This window comes from Amaranthus tricolor, chromosome 11 (genome assembly GCF_026212465.1).
Source record: "Amaranthus tricolor cultivar Red isolate AtriRed21 chromosome 11, ASM2621246v1, whole genome shotgun sequence".
Classification (NCBI taxonomy): Eukaryota; Viridiplantae; Streptophyta; class Magnoliopsida; order Caryophyllales; family Amaranthaceae; genus Amaranthus; species Amaranthus tricolor.
The window spans coordinates 25,565,986-25,583,517 of NC_080057.1; the positions used below are offsets into that span (position 1 = coordinate 25,565,986).

General features: G+C 33.4%; 2 protein-coding genes across 2 annotated transcripts; both read right to left on the bottom strand.

The window, feature by feature from the left end:
• Positions 1–386: 386 nt before the first annotated feature.
• Positions 387–7,978, bottom strand: LOC130826740 (COP9 signalosome complex subunit 2). Its single transcript, XM_057692305.1, has 12 exons — positions 7,803–7,978; positions 7,626–7,718; positions 4,931–5,009; positions 4,247–4,487; positions 4,084–4,158; positions 3,867–4,001; positions 2,839–3,026; positions 2,191–2,259; positions 2,018–2,108; positions 1,799–1,933; positions 838–950; positions 387–748 (listed from the first exon to the last, which is right to left on the bottom strand). Exons 1-12 carry the CDS (start codon positions 7,810–7,812, stop codon positions 658–660), a joined length of 1,320 nt encoding a protein of 439 aa, XP_057548288.1. The 5' UTR covers positions 7,813–7,978; the 3' UTR covers positions 387–657.
• Positions 7,979–9,232: 1,254 nt separating this feature from the next.
• Positions 9,233–15,223, bottom strand: LOC130827286 (histone deacetylase HDT1-like). The gene is made up of 10 exons (XM_057692954.1): positions 15,059–15,223; positions 13,962–14,032; positions 13,665–13,879; positions 13,483–13,505; positions 13,372–13,413; positions 12,913–13,109; positions 12,085–12,204; positions 11,903–11,996; positions 9,677–9,806; positions 9,233–9,576 (listed from the first exon to the last, which is right to left on the bottom strand). The coding sequence occupies exons 1-10, from the start codon at positions 15,072–15,074 to the stop codon at positions 9,519–9,521; spliced, it is 966 nt and encodes a 321-aa protein (XP_057548937.1). The 5' UTR covers positions 15,075–15,223; the 3' UTR covers positions 9,233–9,518.
• Positions 15,224–17,532: the final 2,309 nt, after the last annotated feature.

Consider the following 17,532-nt stretch of genomic DNA (forward strand, 5'->3'; position numbering starts at 1 on the left):
TAAAATAGAATCTAATTCACAACTAAGATTATTATTCATATTTTAAACTACAATTGTTCATAAATAGGTTCAAACTTCCCTAGATGTTTATAAATTGAGGGATCCATCTCACAAATATTATTGCCCAAATTCGTTTCATTATCAAGACTCAGATGTGCACAATAGCAATCAAGAACAAATACATGTCCTATCAAAATTTTTACATTTAATCTTTTAATGTGAGATTGATCCGGAACTAATGAATGTTAGATCAACGGAGGATTCTGGAATCTTGGTAATGCATCTTCCATATCATGCAACATGACACACCCTATCATCTATATCCGCCCTCGAGGCACATTCACTCTCCAACAAACACGTATTCAAGAATTTGCAACAACAAAACAAAAGGCTAAGTGGACTGTAATTTCGACAAAATCAACATCAAGAAGATCCAGACAATGTATAAAATGTTTTAAGCTACTAAAAAGCTCCAATTTACAGCTTGAAGGACCAAAAAAAGGGGCAGAAAAGAGAATTATTGGCAGAACACTGCCGTTGCCGCGACTAATCCATCTCGAGACCCATTTGTCCGACTATGTCCCCATTCTAGAAAAATGGAGATACCACAAAATTAGATGAGACGAAAATCACCCATTTAGTTTGGAAGAACAAATATCAACCAACTCTGTTGTTAACTGTTTGATATAAAGACTTCAGCTGTGTGTTCCACTTGTCGATAGCTGTATACTTCTTCATTCCCTTAGACCTGTAATGTGTACGAATTCATGATAGTTCAGTTTGCAATAAGGATCGGGAATGTAATAATGCATCTCAACAAGGAGCACTGCTGTTTACCTGTCACTGCGCTCCAACAGTCTATTCACTTGGTCGATGTGGCCTTGAACTCGGTTGTCCAAAATTAGCGACACTAACAGCTGCTCAACGTCTGCTTCTGGAACATTAAGCTCCTGAGGAATATCAGATTTAGAAATTAGCTCTCTACATATAAAAGAGAAGGATGAAAGGCAACATTATACATGCAGGAATCAAGAAAATTAAACGGATTGACTGAATAATACCCTTCCGTTGCCCAATATTCCCAAACACACATCCATAAGCTGACAAAATTTCATCAATCTCCAACACCACTAACATCTTCCCAATATAACTACCATCATATCCTCGCATATCTGAGCCACTAGATGCCTCTTAACTTCCAACAATAGCATAACTGCTATCCTCCTTGACCTCTTTCTGGTCCCACTTCAGAAAGGAACTCCCGAATTCAAAAACTAAAAAGAAAAGGAAAGAAAGGTGGGATAGATAATGGCCAGTGATTTGAATCAGAAGGCCAAAAAAGGAAGTGAACAATCGCCAGACTTGAAAATTTGTTTCAAAAGATAGTAATGGAAGTAAAATAGCATGGTACTGCCTGAGAAGCATGTCCAACAAATTTAGACATGGGACATTCTCCTCCCAAGGACGTCGACAATAGTCAAGGTTCCATACCTTCACAGTTCCAACCATATGAAATCACTTCCAAATGTTGCATGTTTATGAGAATGATAAAGATCTCTCTATTTGTTCAAATTTGAGGAGGCGAATCACTTAGTGGTGCTTGACCGACAATAGACCAAACTAAAGAACTTCATGCCCCCCCCCCCAACACCAATACTCTGCCACCCTTTGAAAAGCTAAGGCAGATTCAATACACAAATACACCACCAAGGTAAAATCATAAACAAGAGGAAGGAAACAACAGAGATGAAGTGTAACACCACATAGATGAGCTAAGTTGAGGAAATGCTTGGTATACCTTAGAAATAAAAGGTATCCTGATTCTTGTGTAAGGCTTGATTAGCTTCAGTAAAACTTGTGTCCTTATATTTTTCAATAGATCTTCAATGTAATTCCTAATGAAAGGATCATCCATGATTGTTCTCCTGTTACTCTGCAACATTCATCAATTATTTCGTAGAGCATCATACAAGAGAAACCTGCTTATTTCGGAAAGATAATAGGAATTTATCCAAACCTTCAAAATTTTCTCAAACTCAAGAATCTCATTGCGCTGATAAGCTGCTATTAAATTGGTCATTGCCAAAATTTCAGGATCGTTTTTGTAACTGCGACAAAAAAAACAAATGTTGATCATGCAGCTCACAAGGTCATAGCTTTAATGGTAAAAGATAGAGTTCAAAAGCATACGGCTTTGCCTCTTGTCCATCAAATGGATTCACCTCAGATTCCATTAACATGTTTGCAAGAACCAAGTATCTGCTAGCAACGAAAAACGTGATTGTGAGATAACGGGCACAAATCATGTTAATAAATAACCACTTATCAGACCCAACATGATTGTACTTGCGACAAGGTCTCATGTATAACTAATAATATTATAAATCCCTAACCTGGGAGTTTAACAACAAATAGACCTAATCTAAAGGCTGAAAGCTAGACGCCTAGGACAAAAGTAATGCTTTTCTCTGCTTCAGTTTCCTAGAAATATACGAGTTACTATAAATTCCTCAAAATTTTTAACATTTGAAATGGAAAGAAATGTTTTAGACAGGAAAAATATTCCGTACAAATTCAAGACAGATATGAGAGTCAAAAACTTATGTTGCACAGAAATGGATCAAAACCAGGGTTTAGAATCCACTAATGATGCAATGACTCAGTACAGAAGGATATTGTTATTTGTCAAGAGATCCTCAAGTCTGATCACCATGTCAAAGCTAATCTTGGCACAAACAGTAACGTAATCAATAGGCTTATTTTAGTCTGCAAAACAATGCAACTAAAATTTTCACATCTAAAATCAATGAATGAAAGATAAAATGCATCGTTACGTACTTCAAACATTGGATACGCCTTTGGTTTCCAGCCTCATCATAATTCTTGAATGCTTCAAAAAAGTCAGTGGCTGCTTCTGCCCACTGACGCTCAGCCATATGCATTTTCCCACCACATTCATGAATTATTCCCATTATTCTTGGATGTGGTATTGCTGACTTCACAGTGAGTGCCTTCTGGTATAGTTGCTGCAATTTAATCCACAATGAATATTAAAACATAGATGCATTCAAATACCAAGAATTATAATACAGAAGAGCACACATCAATAAGAACAAAATTCATAACAAAAAAGGGTAACTTACTGAAGATCTCTTTATATCAATTAGGAGTTTATAAACCAAACACAAAGAAAAATGTAGCATGAGCAAACATGGGCAGACAAAGCGCTCACATCATAAAATGTGGATTGTATATGCAATAGATAAACGGTGACAAATGACAACGATGATCAGCTAAAATAGTCATATCACACGTTTTATAAATATATACTGTTTGTGTTGTTAAGTGACATGACAGTTCTGATACTGGGGAGTGATAAGACACTTTTGATACTGTGTATTTTCAGATTGCAAAGTAAGAATTGAGTTAACTTATTGATTGAATGCATAAAGCAAACTGTACAAATTATGAATTCAACCAACTTAGTATCACACTATAAAGTTAAGAATATATTGATAACAAACCTAAATAAAACCAGGAACAATCACATGTAGAGAAGATAATCCATATGAAATATTACAACTTCAAACAGTAAATATTTCACAAAGGAAGTGATCAAGCCAGTTCACTCTCCCTTTCAAACTCCTCATTTTCAGGCCCTGATTACAATGAGATTTATGAGCGATGGAATTTACAAAAAGCATCAGGCTTGTACCATTTAAAGGCTTTTCTGTCAAATAATGAAGTAATAAAACCAACTTTTATCAACACTTAACAGACATCGCACCACAAAAACTGACCTAATTGAAGTCATACAAGGATGATACAAAACAAAGTCATAAAAGTCCTACGGGATAAATCATCACCTTAAGTTTCTTGTTGTTCTTTGTTTCAGTGTACATCTGAATCTCAATTGCATACACTTCCAACAATTGTGTTCCTTTCTTCTGATCATCTGTACCATCTTCCTTTTGGCATGATTTATGAAGTTCCTTCAATATCTGTCAAATTCATATAAAAAGGTAAAATCAAAAACCTCATTTGCGAGAATTTCCCAAAAGAATGTAAATTGATTCAAGAAACCTTGTTCATTCGCCCATATTCACCAATGTCAAACCAGATCTTGCAAAGCTTCAGATTTGTTTTAAACCATAGTCTCTGCAAGAAAAAACAATGCACAAGACAATGACATTCCCCACCAGACAAATGCCTAAAAAGCTAGACTAATAATGAAATAACTTCAAACCTCGTTTTTAGCCTCTTCAAGAGCTTTAAGCGTCGTTTGGTAGAACTCTTGGAGGAGATCAAAATTGTGGCCAGCTGAACCGGAAACAAAATCCATAATGTTGTTTATACATTTCTCACTATAATTCCTTGTCACGGCTGATTTAATGTAAGTCAACATTTCCCTATATGCTTCCATCATCTCTTTATACTTCCCCAGCCGATAATAAAGCTTCACTGTTTGCTTTAAAGCCTTGAACCCCCTAAAAAAATGGATCAAATGTCAGAAATAACATCATATATATTGAGGGCCTCCGTGTATCCGTTAGGAGAGTCACAAGTCATTTAATGTGGAAAACTGATATGCATGCAAGTTACCACAAATGAACAAGCCTGTATCAGCCTAAAAAGTGAGATTTCAGGCTATCTAATTATTAATCTATATCCAAGAAGTTAACTAAAAATAAGTCCAGAATAGCCCATTTAGATTCCACATACGTGCGTTCACCCTACGAAGAAAATGGGAACTCGTGGTTCTCAATAATGTACCTTCACAGCATCTCATATGCATCTCTCTAAAGTTTTGGCCATCAAGACACACAGTATACAATAAAAGTCGCATGAAGTATTTTTACTTTTTCAAAAGCAGGACCTGTGCAAACTATACAGAAGCTTGTCTCCTATAAACCGAAAGTGTGTAGCTCACCATTCTGCCTTTTCTGATTCCATGCCAACAACCTCAGAAAAACCAGCAAGAGCACCTTCAGGGTCAGTTTCAACCAATCCTGGAAGAAGAAATGAAAATCAGACGACAAAAAACGTTCCAGAAACATTAAAGATCTCTTTTATTGGCAATACAGTTAAATTTACTGACGAATATATTCCGACATATCAACGGCATAGCTAGAAAAATATCACCACATTCTTAATCGTCTTCAAGCATACGGATAAGATGACTGGACAACAGATAGTTAAATAATCAGCAACTCACCTCAATTGAAACTGAAATGGTTGAAAAATGGAAAGAGTGGGATGCGCAATATACATTCACAAATTATACACAACTATCTACATTGAGTCTGTTGTAATTAGACAATAGAAGAAAAACTGCAGGACACCTGGAACTGGCAGCTTTAAACATGTGGACTTCATATATCGTGCCCGAGACTAATATAGATTTAGGCGGCCATGTCTTATTAATTTATTGCATCAATAGAAAAAAATATACATGTGCAAACTTTAACCCAATACAAGAGCAAGGAAGAAGCAAAAGGAAATGAGTACCAATACTCAAAACGTTAATCACATAAGTGGTTACAGGAAGAAATATAATAGTACTAAATATGTTCTTTCATCTCCAACTAATTCATAAGGTTTAGCTATATTCAAGGTTCTTCAAGATGCACATAAATGAGCCATAATTGATGAAGAAAAATCTCAAAGCTCTCACTCAATATCACTATTACACAATCAAATATTTCCAATCATACTAGCTACTTCAATTGAGACAAACTTCATATATGGAAAAAACAACAATAATGTCAAAGTCTTAATCCTAGGCTGCACTACATGAACCACAAAAAAAAACTCAAACTCACTGCTTAAATAATCATATTTTATTGAGCCCCATCTAATACTTTGCTACAAAAGAAAATTCATTTCAGCAATAACATACAATCATATATATATCTATTGTTCATCCAAATCAAAAATCCATGTCACCATTCATTTTTGTTATTCTAGGTAATATTTGAGCCTTTGGGCTACCTCTTCCTCTTCTAAGCACCTTAAAATAGCAATCATTTATTTTTCAGTCATTTTTAAACATGATTTGAATCCTAGATCCTTTCTTATGCTTTATTAAATTCTATCTTTTAAATTATTGTCCACATATTCAAATACGCATCTTAGCTATCCCTATCTTCCGGCAATAATCATTTCTCAAGACCAAGCCTTGTATAGTAGTGTTGATCTATGGAAGCTTGGTAGAATATATCCTATAATCTTAGTGGCACACATATTCTGATTACAACTCTCCATTTGAGCTATCTTCATTCTAGCAGATATTAAAGATTAATTACTAGAAACACTCATTTAAAATGAGCTTATTCATTTCTAACTTAACAACACCTTTACCATAATCCTTAGTGTCAAAATAATATTCCATATAATCTGTCTTATTTTTACTTATTAAGCAACAAAAAATGGCTCAATTGTAAATAGACATCTTCAATTGTTCCCACACATGCCCTAACAATGCTTGCACTCCCTCATACGTTCATGGACTATACTTAAATACTTATATGCCACATCTTTGTTCACGAAAATTCATCAAAGTACGCCCCTTAATACTTTGTCATACGCTTTATTCGGATCAATATAAATCATCGACAAATTCTATTCTTTACCTTGTAGAAGATTCATAGTTACATAACCTAATTAGTCTCTGATTATGCATCTTCTCATGCTAACTATCACCCAACCTTCGTACTTTCTTAAGTGACAAATATTCATACATAATCCTACATATTGTGTGCATCCTCTAACCACATATGAGATAGTTGCCTAACGACTTCATACCCTATGTACACAAATATCCCTCATCAGAATATAAGGGAGGAATTGAGCCTTAAGTAGCTAAATTCCTTTTTATGTAGCATTATTATCCACTCTTAACATGACACTCATTTGTATACTGGGAAACAACACAAATTATCCTGCATAAGAACCAAAGCTCTAGTAATGCAAATCTCCACATGAGTCATCTCAACTTCTCAAGGTAATCCAAGCACTATTTCAAAATTGAGTGTAGTAGTTTGTAACCCATAGTACAAGCAAACACCATCTGTTTGAATTTAATGAGGAAGACGCAGTGTTTGAGTGAATTTGTCTATTTACTTTGGTTTGCAATTTTTGCTCAAGTCAAATTGTTGCTTGATGATGTTGTAAGCCCTGTTGAGTTATTTATTCAAATACTTCTATGTTCATCAAATATTCTTTTTCTTAGTCCCTTGATTGATTTCACAACAATGAGACAGAATATACTTCCTACAAGTTACCAAGGGACTAAACTACAGTGAGAAACTCATCTCTGGCAAATCAACAAGAACAAAATACTTGGACAAGCATAAAGGGAGTAGGAACTAGGAAGGTTAACCCTCTTCCCCCTTTCTGGGTATCAAAAAGGTTGCCAGACATATTTTCTCCTCCAAAGAATCCCAGTTCTTAACTCCCCTTCAAATGCATAAAGAATATCAAGAAAAAAACATAAAATTTAGAATAATATCAAGAAAAGATTCAAGCCACAATTATCTAATCCAAGTTCCGCTGCACCAATCAATAACTGAATAAAAAAATTAAAATATCAAAAAAGATTCAAGAATCGACTAGATATAAGCAACCTTTAGAATTATAATACTGATTCTCAATGTCCACATCCTGCTCATCTCCATCGTCGTCCGAGTACTCAAATCCGTAATCTTCCATATCAGCATCTGCAACTCAATAAATCAATGAGTTAAAACAAAAGAAAATATCACTTGAACAGCAAGAAATCAAAATCGAGAAATTATCCTCACCGGAACCCATGTCGATTTAAATAATCAAACTACGAAATCACCGGTTGTTGTTTACAGTTGAGATTCGAGATTAGGGTTCATCCACCAAATTGATGAAGAATTAACGAAAACCCTGGAGAAATGTTAAGAGCTGGAGAAAAAAAATAAAGGAAAAAGAAAGTATTCTTACGCCTAGGCTATCGTCATTAGTATTGATTTATTCGTTTTAATATATATTTAATTAATATATAATTTTTTAAAATTTTTAAGTATAGATGATTAAAGAAATTAGAATTAAAATTATGCATTGATTATTTAAATTAAGAAGAGAGTAATTAATAGGATATTACTTCTCTTACTTAATTTCGTAGAAAGTGAATAACTTTTCTATCTTCTTCAGTTTTCATAATTTTTTAAATAATGTAAGTTTTTTCACCTAAATAATATAAAGTGAGTAGAATAGAAGAGTATACTATTTGGTTAATCATGAGTTATCAATTGACATACTTCATGTTGCAATTACTAAAGATAGCATGGTTACTAAACTCTTACGCTTAATAAGAATTTCTTTTTTTTTTTGGTATTCTCATTTTTCGTTTTCATGAAATAATCTTTAATCATATAAACTCTAAATATCACTAAAATTTCAATGACCCTAAAATTAATTGACTTAGTTGATAAAAAAAATTAATTTCATATTAGAAAGTTGTGAAATCAATGTTCCCTTTTTATGCAAAAACAACAATACTGATGTAATTTATTAAAATTTCAATCGCTAGTCTAAATGTTTAGAGTGATAACCTAACTTTTTAAACAATTTGAGTTGTCCCTACTTAAAATTTATACCCACTCCCTTTATCCCACTATTATGTTTCACTCTCTTATCTGAGCTATTATATAAATTTCACTTCCCTTTTATAGAAAAGAAATCAATCTAAGTACATTCCTTTTTAGTTATTTTGTATTTTCATCAATATTTTATCAGTTTATAAAACCACACAAATCCAACTTTTTCATCATTTGTTTTTATCAATATATTATATTATATTATATTTAATAAAAAGACCTACAATTGCATGAAAAAAAATATGCAAAATAAATGTAATCAAGATTGTATTTATCTCAACGTATAAGTGCAAAAAGAACCGTAAAGATGTCGTTTAAGAATGGCAAAAGCATGTACTTGCTTATCGAAACTAGCCCTTTCATACCTTTAGCCTACTCTATCAATGTTGCTTACTACTTGAGGCAATAAATCGTGAGATCACCTCAGCAAAACCAATTATAAACGCAAAAGGCTGAGAATTAGATCTTATCTCAGTTAGAGCAAGTATCACTTTCTCCCGATAAGATCATGAGTTAGATTTTCACATAGCCCTTCCCTACCCTCAGCCTATCCTGTAATATAAAAAAACGCATGCCTGTCTCTGCTATGCTCAACATTCTGAAACTTTGACTCAAACAAAATAAAACCACACCAAAACACATCTTACAAATGATAATGTTAAGTTGGACAACATGAGCCTATTCTTCAAGAAACTAGCAAGTTCAATAACAATAACAATAACACATCAATATGGATCAAAAGATAGCATTTGACAGTGATGTCTACAGCATTTCTACAAGCTAAGAGCTAAATCTAACCCCGGTAACACACTCAACAAGAATCAGAGCATCACAATACACGTGCATAGATCCATAAAAGAAAACTTTAGGCGTCACGAATGCACAAGCTCATCAGCCACCATGCTTAGCCTTCGAGTGAGACTGCACAGCTTGTTCAGAGCCAAAGGACCTGACACAAAAATCTTGTCATGTTAGCATCAAGTCGATCAACTTCAGGGAAGTATCACGTATTCATTGACAAGTAAACGAAAAGAGTAAACAATCCCCACTTGTTGCAAGAAGAGCAAGTGAATGCTTTCGAGGGAGTCTGCTTGTTAGTCTTGTCAGCATTAGCAGGTGTTTTTCCAGCATGTTTTGCGGGATGTGGCGTTGCAACATGACCGCTAACCTTCTTACCCTCTGTTATGCACACAGTATAAGTTAGCAAAACTACAATTCAGGTGGAATCATGCATTGATTCCAGAAAAGAGCTCCTACTCCACGAGCTGTAAGAGCTTTCACATGAAATGCCCGACTTACCACAGTCCACACAAATACTCTAATGCGTTAGAATACATGACTGACAAGTTTATCGAATATTCTATGTCACCTGGATTTGAGTACAAATGTCTAGAATGAAGACATACATATCCAAGAGCCCAACTCCTCAAAGCTCAAAGTTTTAAAACATGGCAACTCGATATATTCTGTGGACTACATCTATGCCATACAGAAAAAGGGAAACGAAAAAGAAAAAATGAAGAAACCTACCTGAAATTGCGATGTGTGAAAAAGGAAAAATTAAATCAATAGAATCAACAACAATATTCCATTACCCAATTCCACTAAGTGGCTTCCGCCTAAGCAAGGATGTCATTCAATTTCTAAAATTAATTCTTTATTTCAAAAAATATGTTAAAGAGGGTCAAATGGTTTGGAATTTGGATAACTTAAGAAGAGATATTAGAAGGTCACTTTGTTGTTCCAAAGATCATGGCTCATACGAAGGAACTTGGGAGCGTATGGAAAGGAAGAAGTAGATGAGAGAAAGGCAATTCATAACCCCATTTCCTTTAGTGAGCTGGGACTTGAAAATTCCCATAAACCATTCTACACATTGGCCAAGTGTTGACCACAGTTGACCAACATTGCACAACCCTTGCCGCCAACCTCACAATGATCCATAATCCTAGCACCATAGGCCACTATTTACATCTCTCAATTAAACAAACTCACACCCTCGTGACCTCGTACTCACAATCGTAGGCTACAAACCTACAGTTGTCCCACTACATACCACATACCATGCCATTGCCATCAACATCCACCGATGTCACTGCCTCAACAACTTGGAAACCCACAACACCATCTACAATTGAAATGAAAACTGAAATCAATGATGACCACTCAATCGAAAGACAAAACCTAACAAACACCTAATTGAAGTTCCATTGGGTTCTCAATATTAGGATAAAGGGGAAAAAGCCTTCACGAGGTTTCGTTGCGACATTCGAGTGAGATAATACATTTATAAAAACAGAAAAATTCCAAAATCAATTTTGTTCATTAAAATTCAGTTTTGAACTTATAAGAAAAACCACTTTCATTAATAATACTTCACCAACATTTTAAAACAAGTGAAAGAATAGGATGTCTCACCATTCTCTTCCCTATCTACAAAAGTAGTACAAAGATGACTCAACGGAACCAAAAATGGTTACGCTAAGTTAACAAATTGATGCTTCCAAACCAAAGCTCCACCAATATCTATTCAATTAGAAGTTGTGAAACATCAAAGAGAAAACCAATGAACGAATCCAGCAAAGAAAATAATTCGACTCGCTTAACCGGTAGATTTCATCTGCATTTAACTGATCAAGAGATTTAACTCAACTCTAGATCTAAAGTTGTGCTTCTTATTTATGTGGAGTTGCGGCTTCTGTTTTCAATAATGGTCAATCGGCAACAACCTATTATGTGGGTTAGGTGACGTACATACATGTAATCCTCCAAACCCTGCCTAGGCACTTATGGACATTTGAGAAATGAAATGTTGTGTAGATCTTAAAAATCAACTCATCTATCGTTACGTAAAGCCAACATTGCATATAAATTAAGATTGTGTATTAAAGTTATCAATATGGATTTCTAGGTTCTTTCACTTACACCAAATTTATCCTATATTTCAATAAAATAAAATTGTGAACTCAATCCAAACCATGTCATGTCAATAAGATCAATCAACTATTTTTTTCAGCAGCTATACTTAGTAAGCCTATGCAGTAGTTGAATACTCAAATATAAAAAGGAAAGTAGGAAACATTATGATACAATAGAGCACAATAGACTCAATAAAACAAATAGGGAAATCTCAACACTAAAATCAAGTAAAGACAGAATATATGCACTAAGTTGCTTTTCACCACCACCACCACCACCACCACCCGCCCCTCTTCGCCCCAATTTTTAAAGATCGGCATAGCCGTAGAATATGATTATCAGACACACATACATACCAGCTTTCTCTTGAGGAGTAGAAAACTTTGCCTTCTTTTCAGGAACAGGGGTCTTTGATGTAGATCCTACAGGTCTCTTTTTGACTCGTACCACCTGAAACAGGGCATCCAATAAGAATCACATTCCAAAAACTTCATAACAATATATTTCTATTAAAACATTCAGCAAAGAGCAGCATTACCTTTGTTGGTGTCTCCTCACCACTGTCCTCTTCCTCGTCATCTTCATCTTCATCTTCATCTTCATCTTCATCTTCATCTTCATCTTCATCTTCACTTCCAGCATCATGAATCTCCATGCCCTACAATAAAAGAGATCATCCAATAAAATCGACACTTAAACTTTTGCATTGGCCAAATGGTCATTATCTTAATAAAAGCTCTTCAAATTGATTGCTGCTCTTCGTGAATAATATGCATCATTTATTATTAATATTTGATAAATGCATTAGCAGAATAAAAACAAGAATAAGATACTTTACAAAGAATACCTTAAAAAGTTGGCTACTGCCATAGAACTGTAGAGGACTATTTTAATCAAATGTCCCATTTGGTTATGCATACTTGCTACTGCTATTTCAATCCTACATATCTCTAATTGTGCTTGGTTAACAATTGTAATAAGTTTATATTAATAATATTTACATTGAGACGAATCAAACAAAATCTCAATTGACTACATTTTAACTTAAAGATTGAGAATAAAATACAAACTAAGAGTGATTGGTTAATAGTGCCAAAAAACAAATGGGACATTTGATTAGAATAGGAGGGGGTATAACATACAATTTTCGCGAAACAAACATTAAAGAGTAACAACACGGTGTTTGTATTACTCTATTTAAATTATGTTTTGGTGCAGGCTTAAGGTCCAAAAACCTTTTAAATTTTTTTGAGTATCAATCATCATCCTGGACTTGCAAACTAAAGTTGATCAGTTGCCCATTAACGTAACAAAATATATGAGAACTTGCAAAATAATTCAAAAAAAAAAAAAAGAAAACGATTACCTCTCCATCCTCATCATCGTCATCATCGTCCTCATTGTCATCTTCATCATCCTCGGATTCATCGTCCTCTAAGTTCTTCTTGGCATCTTTTCCAGGTTCCACGATCTTCACCTTCGACTTGCTTTCAGCCTTTTCGGGTCTCACTACAGAATTGGCCACGGAACTAGAAGGCTTTACATCTTTGTCTTCAGGCTTCCCTGAGAGATTCAGAAGAATCCGATTATAAAATATAATGGGTGAACTTAAAATATATTTTAGAAGTTTCCACCTTTAACTAATCTTCTAAAAAATATCAGAACTTTCACCTAACTAAGAAAAATCCCTCCTATTGTTTCATTTTCAAATGGATACCATCTAACATTAAAACTACAATCAACAGATGAAAGGGGGATTTTTCTTTTTAGACGAGCTGACAATCAGGTAAAGTTGAAACTTTTAAAACTAATTTTCCTATATTACCACTGTTCAAGCTATCAATTGGTACAAGCTCCTCATCGTCATCTGAAAAAAAAAACGTAAGACAAAAATGAATAAAAAGCATAAAAAATCATACTACAAGGAAATGCTTACCTGTTTCATCCTCATCAACAGCCGTAAATGACAGAGAAGGTCAAGGAAAAAGAAAACAAGACTAGTAATTGACGGCTATTTCATCACAGGTATCAGAACTCATAAGAATTAAAATAGAAAGATTCATGGGAAAGAAATGAAAAAGGAGTCTGATGCTGAACTGTAAAACAGCAAAAGGATATGACACTGGATCATCAGCTTTATATCCAGCAAAGTGTACACTTCCTTGCTTCAGATCATGAGACAATTCAAATTCATCTTCAAATACGAGATCGAGATTTAAATGAGGCAATCTTTCAAGAGAAAGCATCCCTATAACGAATTTCTGACCATTTATCTGAACATAAACACGGACAAATTCATTTCCTTTGTCCTTCTTAATCTCCCCAAGACAGGCCTGACAAAAGGTCAAACAAGATATCATGAAAAGATATATAATAGAAAGGAAATAAATTAAACTCATCAAGAATCTATTTTACCTGGGAGAGGTGCAAAACCTTCCCTTCACCAGGTTGCACCTTTAAAGACCCTCCATTCTTTATCTCAGCACCTATACATGGAACAATAAAGAAGTGACTTACAAGCACAATAAACATAAGGGAGTAGCGTCATAGTACAACTTCTTGGCAACGATCATAAATAATTTGACAACAAACAAACTCCCTCAAAGAATACGTCATTGCACTATTTTTCACTCACATCAACTTAGCCAGACATATGCAACTTTTGTTCATCCTAACTCTCATCTATGCGATTTACAACAGACACTAGTATCAGGAGCCAAGGAATAAAAGAAGTCTAGGTTTCTAGGATAATTACTGTTTGTCGATAGGACTACAGTCCTATATTCTTAACTAGTAAAATGCTTATAGATTACTGAACCAAAAGCTTCTCAAAAACATTTTTATTTTCTTAAGCATTGGAAAACTTTTCTTATTGAAGGAAACACAGTTAAAACAGCAAACTCCTAAGTGCATAACTTAACACAATAACAGACATGAAACTCTACCAAAGAAGCAGGATAATGTAGCAAAAGCAACCTAGAGAGTTTCACAGCTACCATTCACATCACCCACGTTGTTGCAAATCGCAACTCCTAACGACATATGCATACTCAACTATATATCTCTTAGTAATGCTCCACAAAGCATGAATTGGTGAGTATTTACTCCACACTCTTGGATTAGATCGGCATTCCAATTAACAACCTCAAAAGCCCACAGTCCGATAATTAAGTTCACCAAAACCCCATATTTTTATTTCCAATTCAAATTTTCACCCATGGAGGCTCGGAGCAAGCATTTTTCCCTCATTTCAATAATAAATAAACGCAGATAATCAACAAAATGCGAGATTAGATTATGCACAAAATTAAATTCAGCAACAGGAAAAATCGAAGAACGAACCCTGATCAAACAAATATATTTATAAAAGTAGACATCTAAGAAAATGGACATATAATCGGAAAATTAATCTGTGTCAGCTCTAAAAAATCCAATCAAATGCAAGAAAATAAATGTGGAATTCAAATGAAAACATGCAGGTGAAAAAATAAGAGAAAAATAAATAAATTTACCCCAGAATTCCATCATTGTTTCTCGAGTAGGCCACTGAGTCTTGCGGGGAAGATGATCAATTGATGGAGTGAAGATTACCGATAGAGCAAATGAAAACGGTTACTGTGTTCATAGAAAGGTGCGTAAATAAATGCGAAGGAAGAAATTTATTTTAGTTTATTCACAAATTGTTGGAGAACAACTTTAAGTGGATCTGCCCAATTATATAGTTATTAAAATATTGTAAGTTTATTTTAAGAATAAGGTAAGAAAACATTTAATATATTGAAAGTAGACATTAAGGATACGGTAAGTAAGCATTAAGAATAATGTAAAAAGGTATTAAGAATACGGTAAGTAGACATTAATCTTTAATGAGTTGGGTTTGAGATACGTTTCTCAAATAGACGGTCTCTCAAGAGACTAACCGTTATTTATTTTGAAACAAATAAATGATTTAAACAAATAAATAATTAAACGGTCAAATTATCTAGTTTCGGTGTGTTGGGTAGTAGATGGCTTATTAATTTAATTTTTGTTGATTTATTTTTCATGTTAATAGGTCAAATAGGTTAGAGTTATAAAATTTATTTGGTCTTTTTGATTAATAAAAAATTAATTTTAAAGTCAAAATTTAGTTTGTGTAGTTTTTTTCTTGACTTTTTGTCTTGTTGAATTATTTTTCTAAGAATAAATAGTCATAATTTTTTCATAAATAACTGATTTTTCTAGCTGACTTAAACTTCCAGTCGATCAAATAAATCAACAAAAAAGTAAAAACTCACTTGTGAAACACCCTTCGTGTTGATAAATAAATTAACACTTTAAAACATGTTAGTATTATAAATCAACTTAATTTGAACAAGATTCTTTTACCTACATGTTTAAAATCTATTGGTCATACAACTGATAAAATTAAATGGTTATAATAATCACTTCAATCAACTATCAGTGAACATCAAACATTCTCTATTGTAAAATGAAGATGTCAGCCTAACAATTTATTTTTGTAGTTAAAATAACCACTTTGGTTTTATAAGGTCACATTCTCAACAATTGTTATGTAAACCTTCATATTATGTAAAATAGTTATATTTTGGATTATAAATTGCCACAACCTTGTTTTTTCCTTGCTAAATTATCACTTTGTAGTTTATATATTCACTGTTGGTTTTTAAGCAGATCCTAAAGCCTATAAAACCACTTAAAGTGATTATTATTTACTTCTAAAGTAGTTTTTTTAAACAATCAAATTAAGTGTTTGTACATCTAAAGTGTCAATTTTAACATTCAAAACGACGTGTTAAATATTAAATACTAAAGTGAGTATTTTAAGTATGATTGATCAAGTTTAGAGTTAGGATTTGTGAATTAAGTATTCATCAATCAAAGTTAAGTCAAGGATTTCAAGTAGGTTATTGAAAAATGAAGCAAAGCTAGGGTTCATCATAAAGTAGAATTGGGGATTTTATATATCTTCATTATAATTTTGAAATTATGGTTCTTATTTATCAATTTGGGTTATTGAAATCAAGATTAAGGAGTTGACTGATTCAAGTTATAGCTGTTAATTGGGATATTAAAGAAGGATTCAATTGAAGTTTCTTGTCGGTATTAATTGATTAATATTTGGGTATTGTGTTTCAAATGGGTAATTGATTCTAGCATTATTTAGGTAATTAGTTTAAGTATTGAAGTTGGGTTCATTTGAGTTCTCTTTGAGTTCTAATTTATGTGGTTTAGTATTTTATTTTTGTACTTTTTGTGATTTTGATTCATCTTCAAAGTTTAAGAGAAAAGTTCACTTTTAGTTCTTAAAAATCAGATTCTGTCCTCTCTGTTCTCGGCTGATTTCGAGCCTCTTCTGGGCGTTTCTGAGTTCTGGTGTCTACATAAGAATTGTAGAGCTTCGACCTTCGAGTCGCAGTCGCACGGGTACTTGAATCGCCCCCAAATGACGATGTCAGCCTAACAATTTATTTTTGTAGTTAAAATAACCACTTTGGTTTTATAAGGTCACATTCTCAACAATTGTTATGTAAACCTTCATTTTATGTAAAATAGTTATATTCTGGATTATAAATTGCCACAACCTTGTTTTTTCCTTGCTAAATTATCACTTTGTAGTTTATATATTCACTGTTGGTTTTTAAGCAGATCCTAAAGCCTATAAAACCACTTAAAGTGATTATTATTTACATCTAAAGTAGTTTTTTTAAACAATCAAATTAAACGTTTGTACATCTAAAGTGTCAATTTTAACATTCAAAACGACGTGTTAAATATTAAATACTAAAGTGAGTATTTTAAGTATGATTTTTTAAAAAAATTAATATAGTTTGCATATTTAGCATAATTTAAAATCGTTCCACGGTAGAAACTTTCTTAAATGATAATTTGTGAAGAAATAATTGGTGTGTTTCTCATCAATGAAGACAAATATATTCCTATAAGAGTATTGCTTGAGCAATAGGTTCACCAAGCCATTAAATTA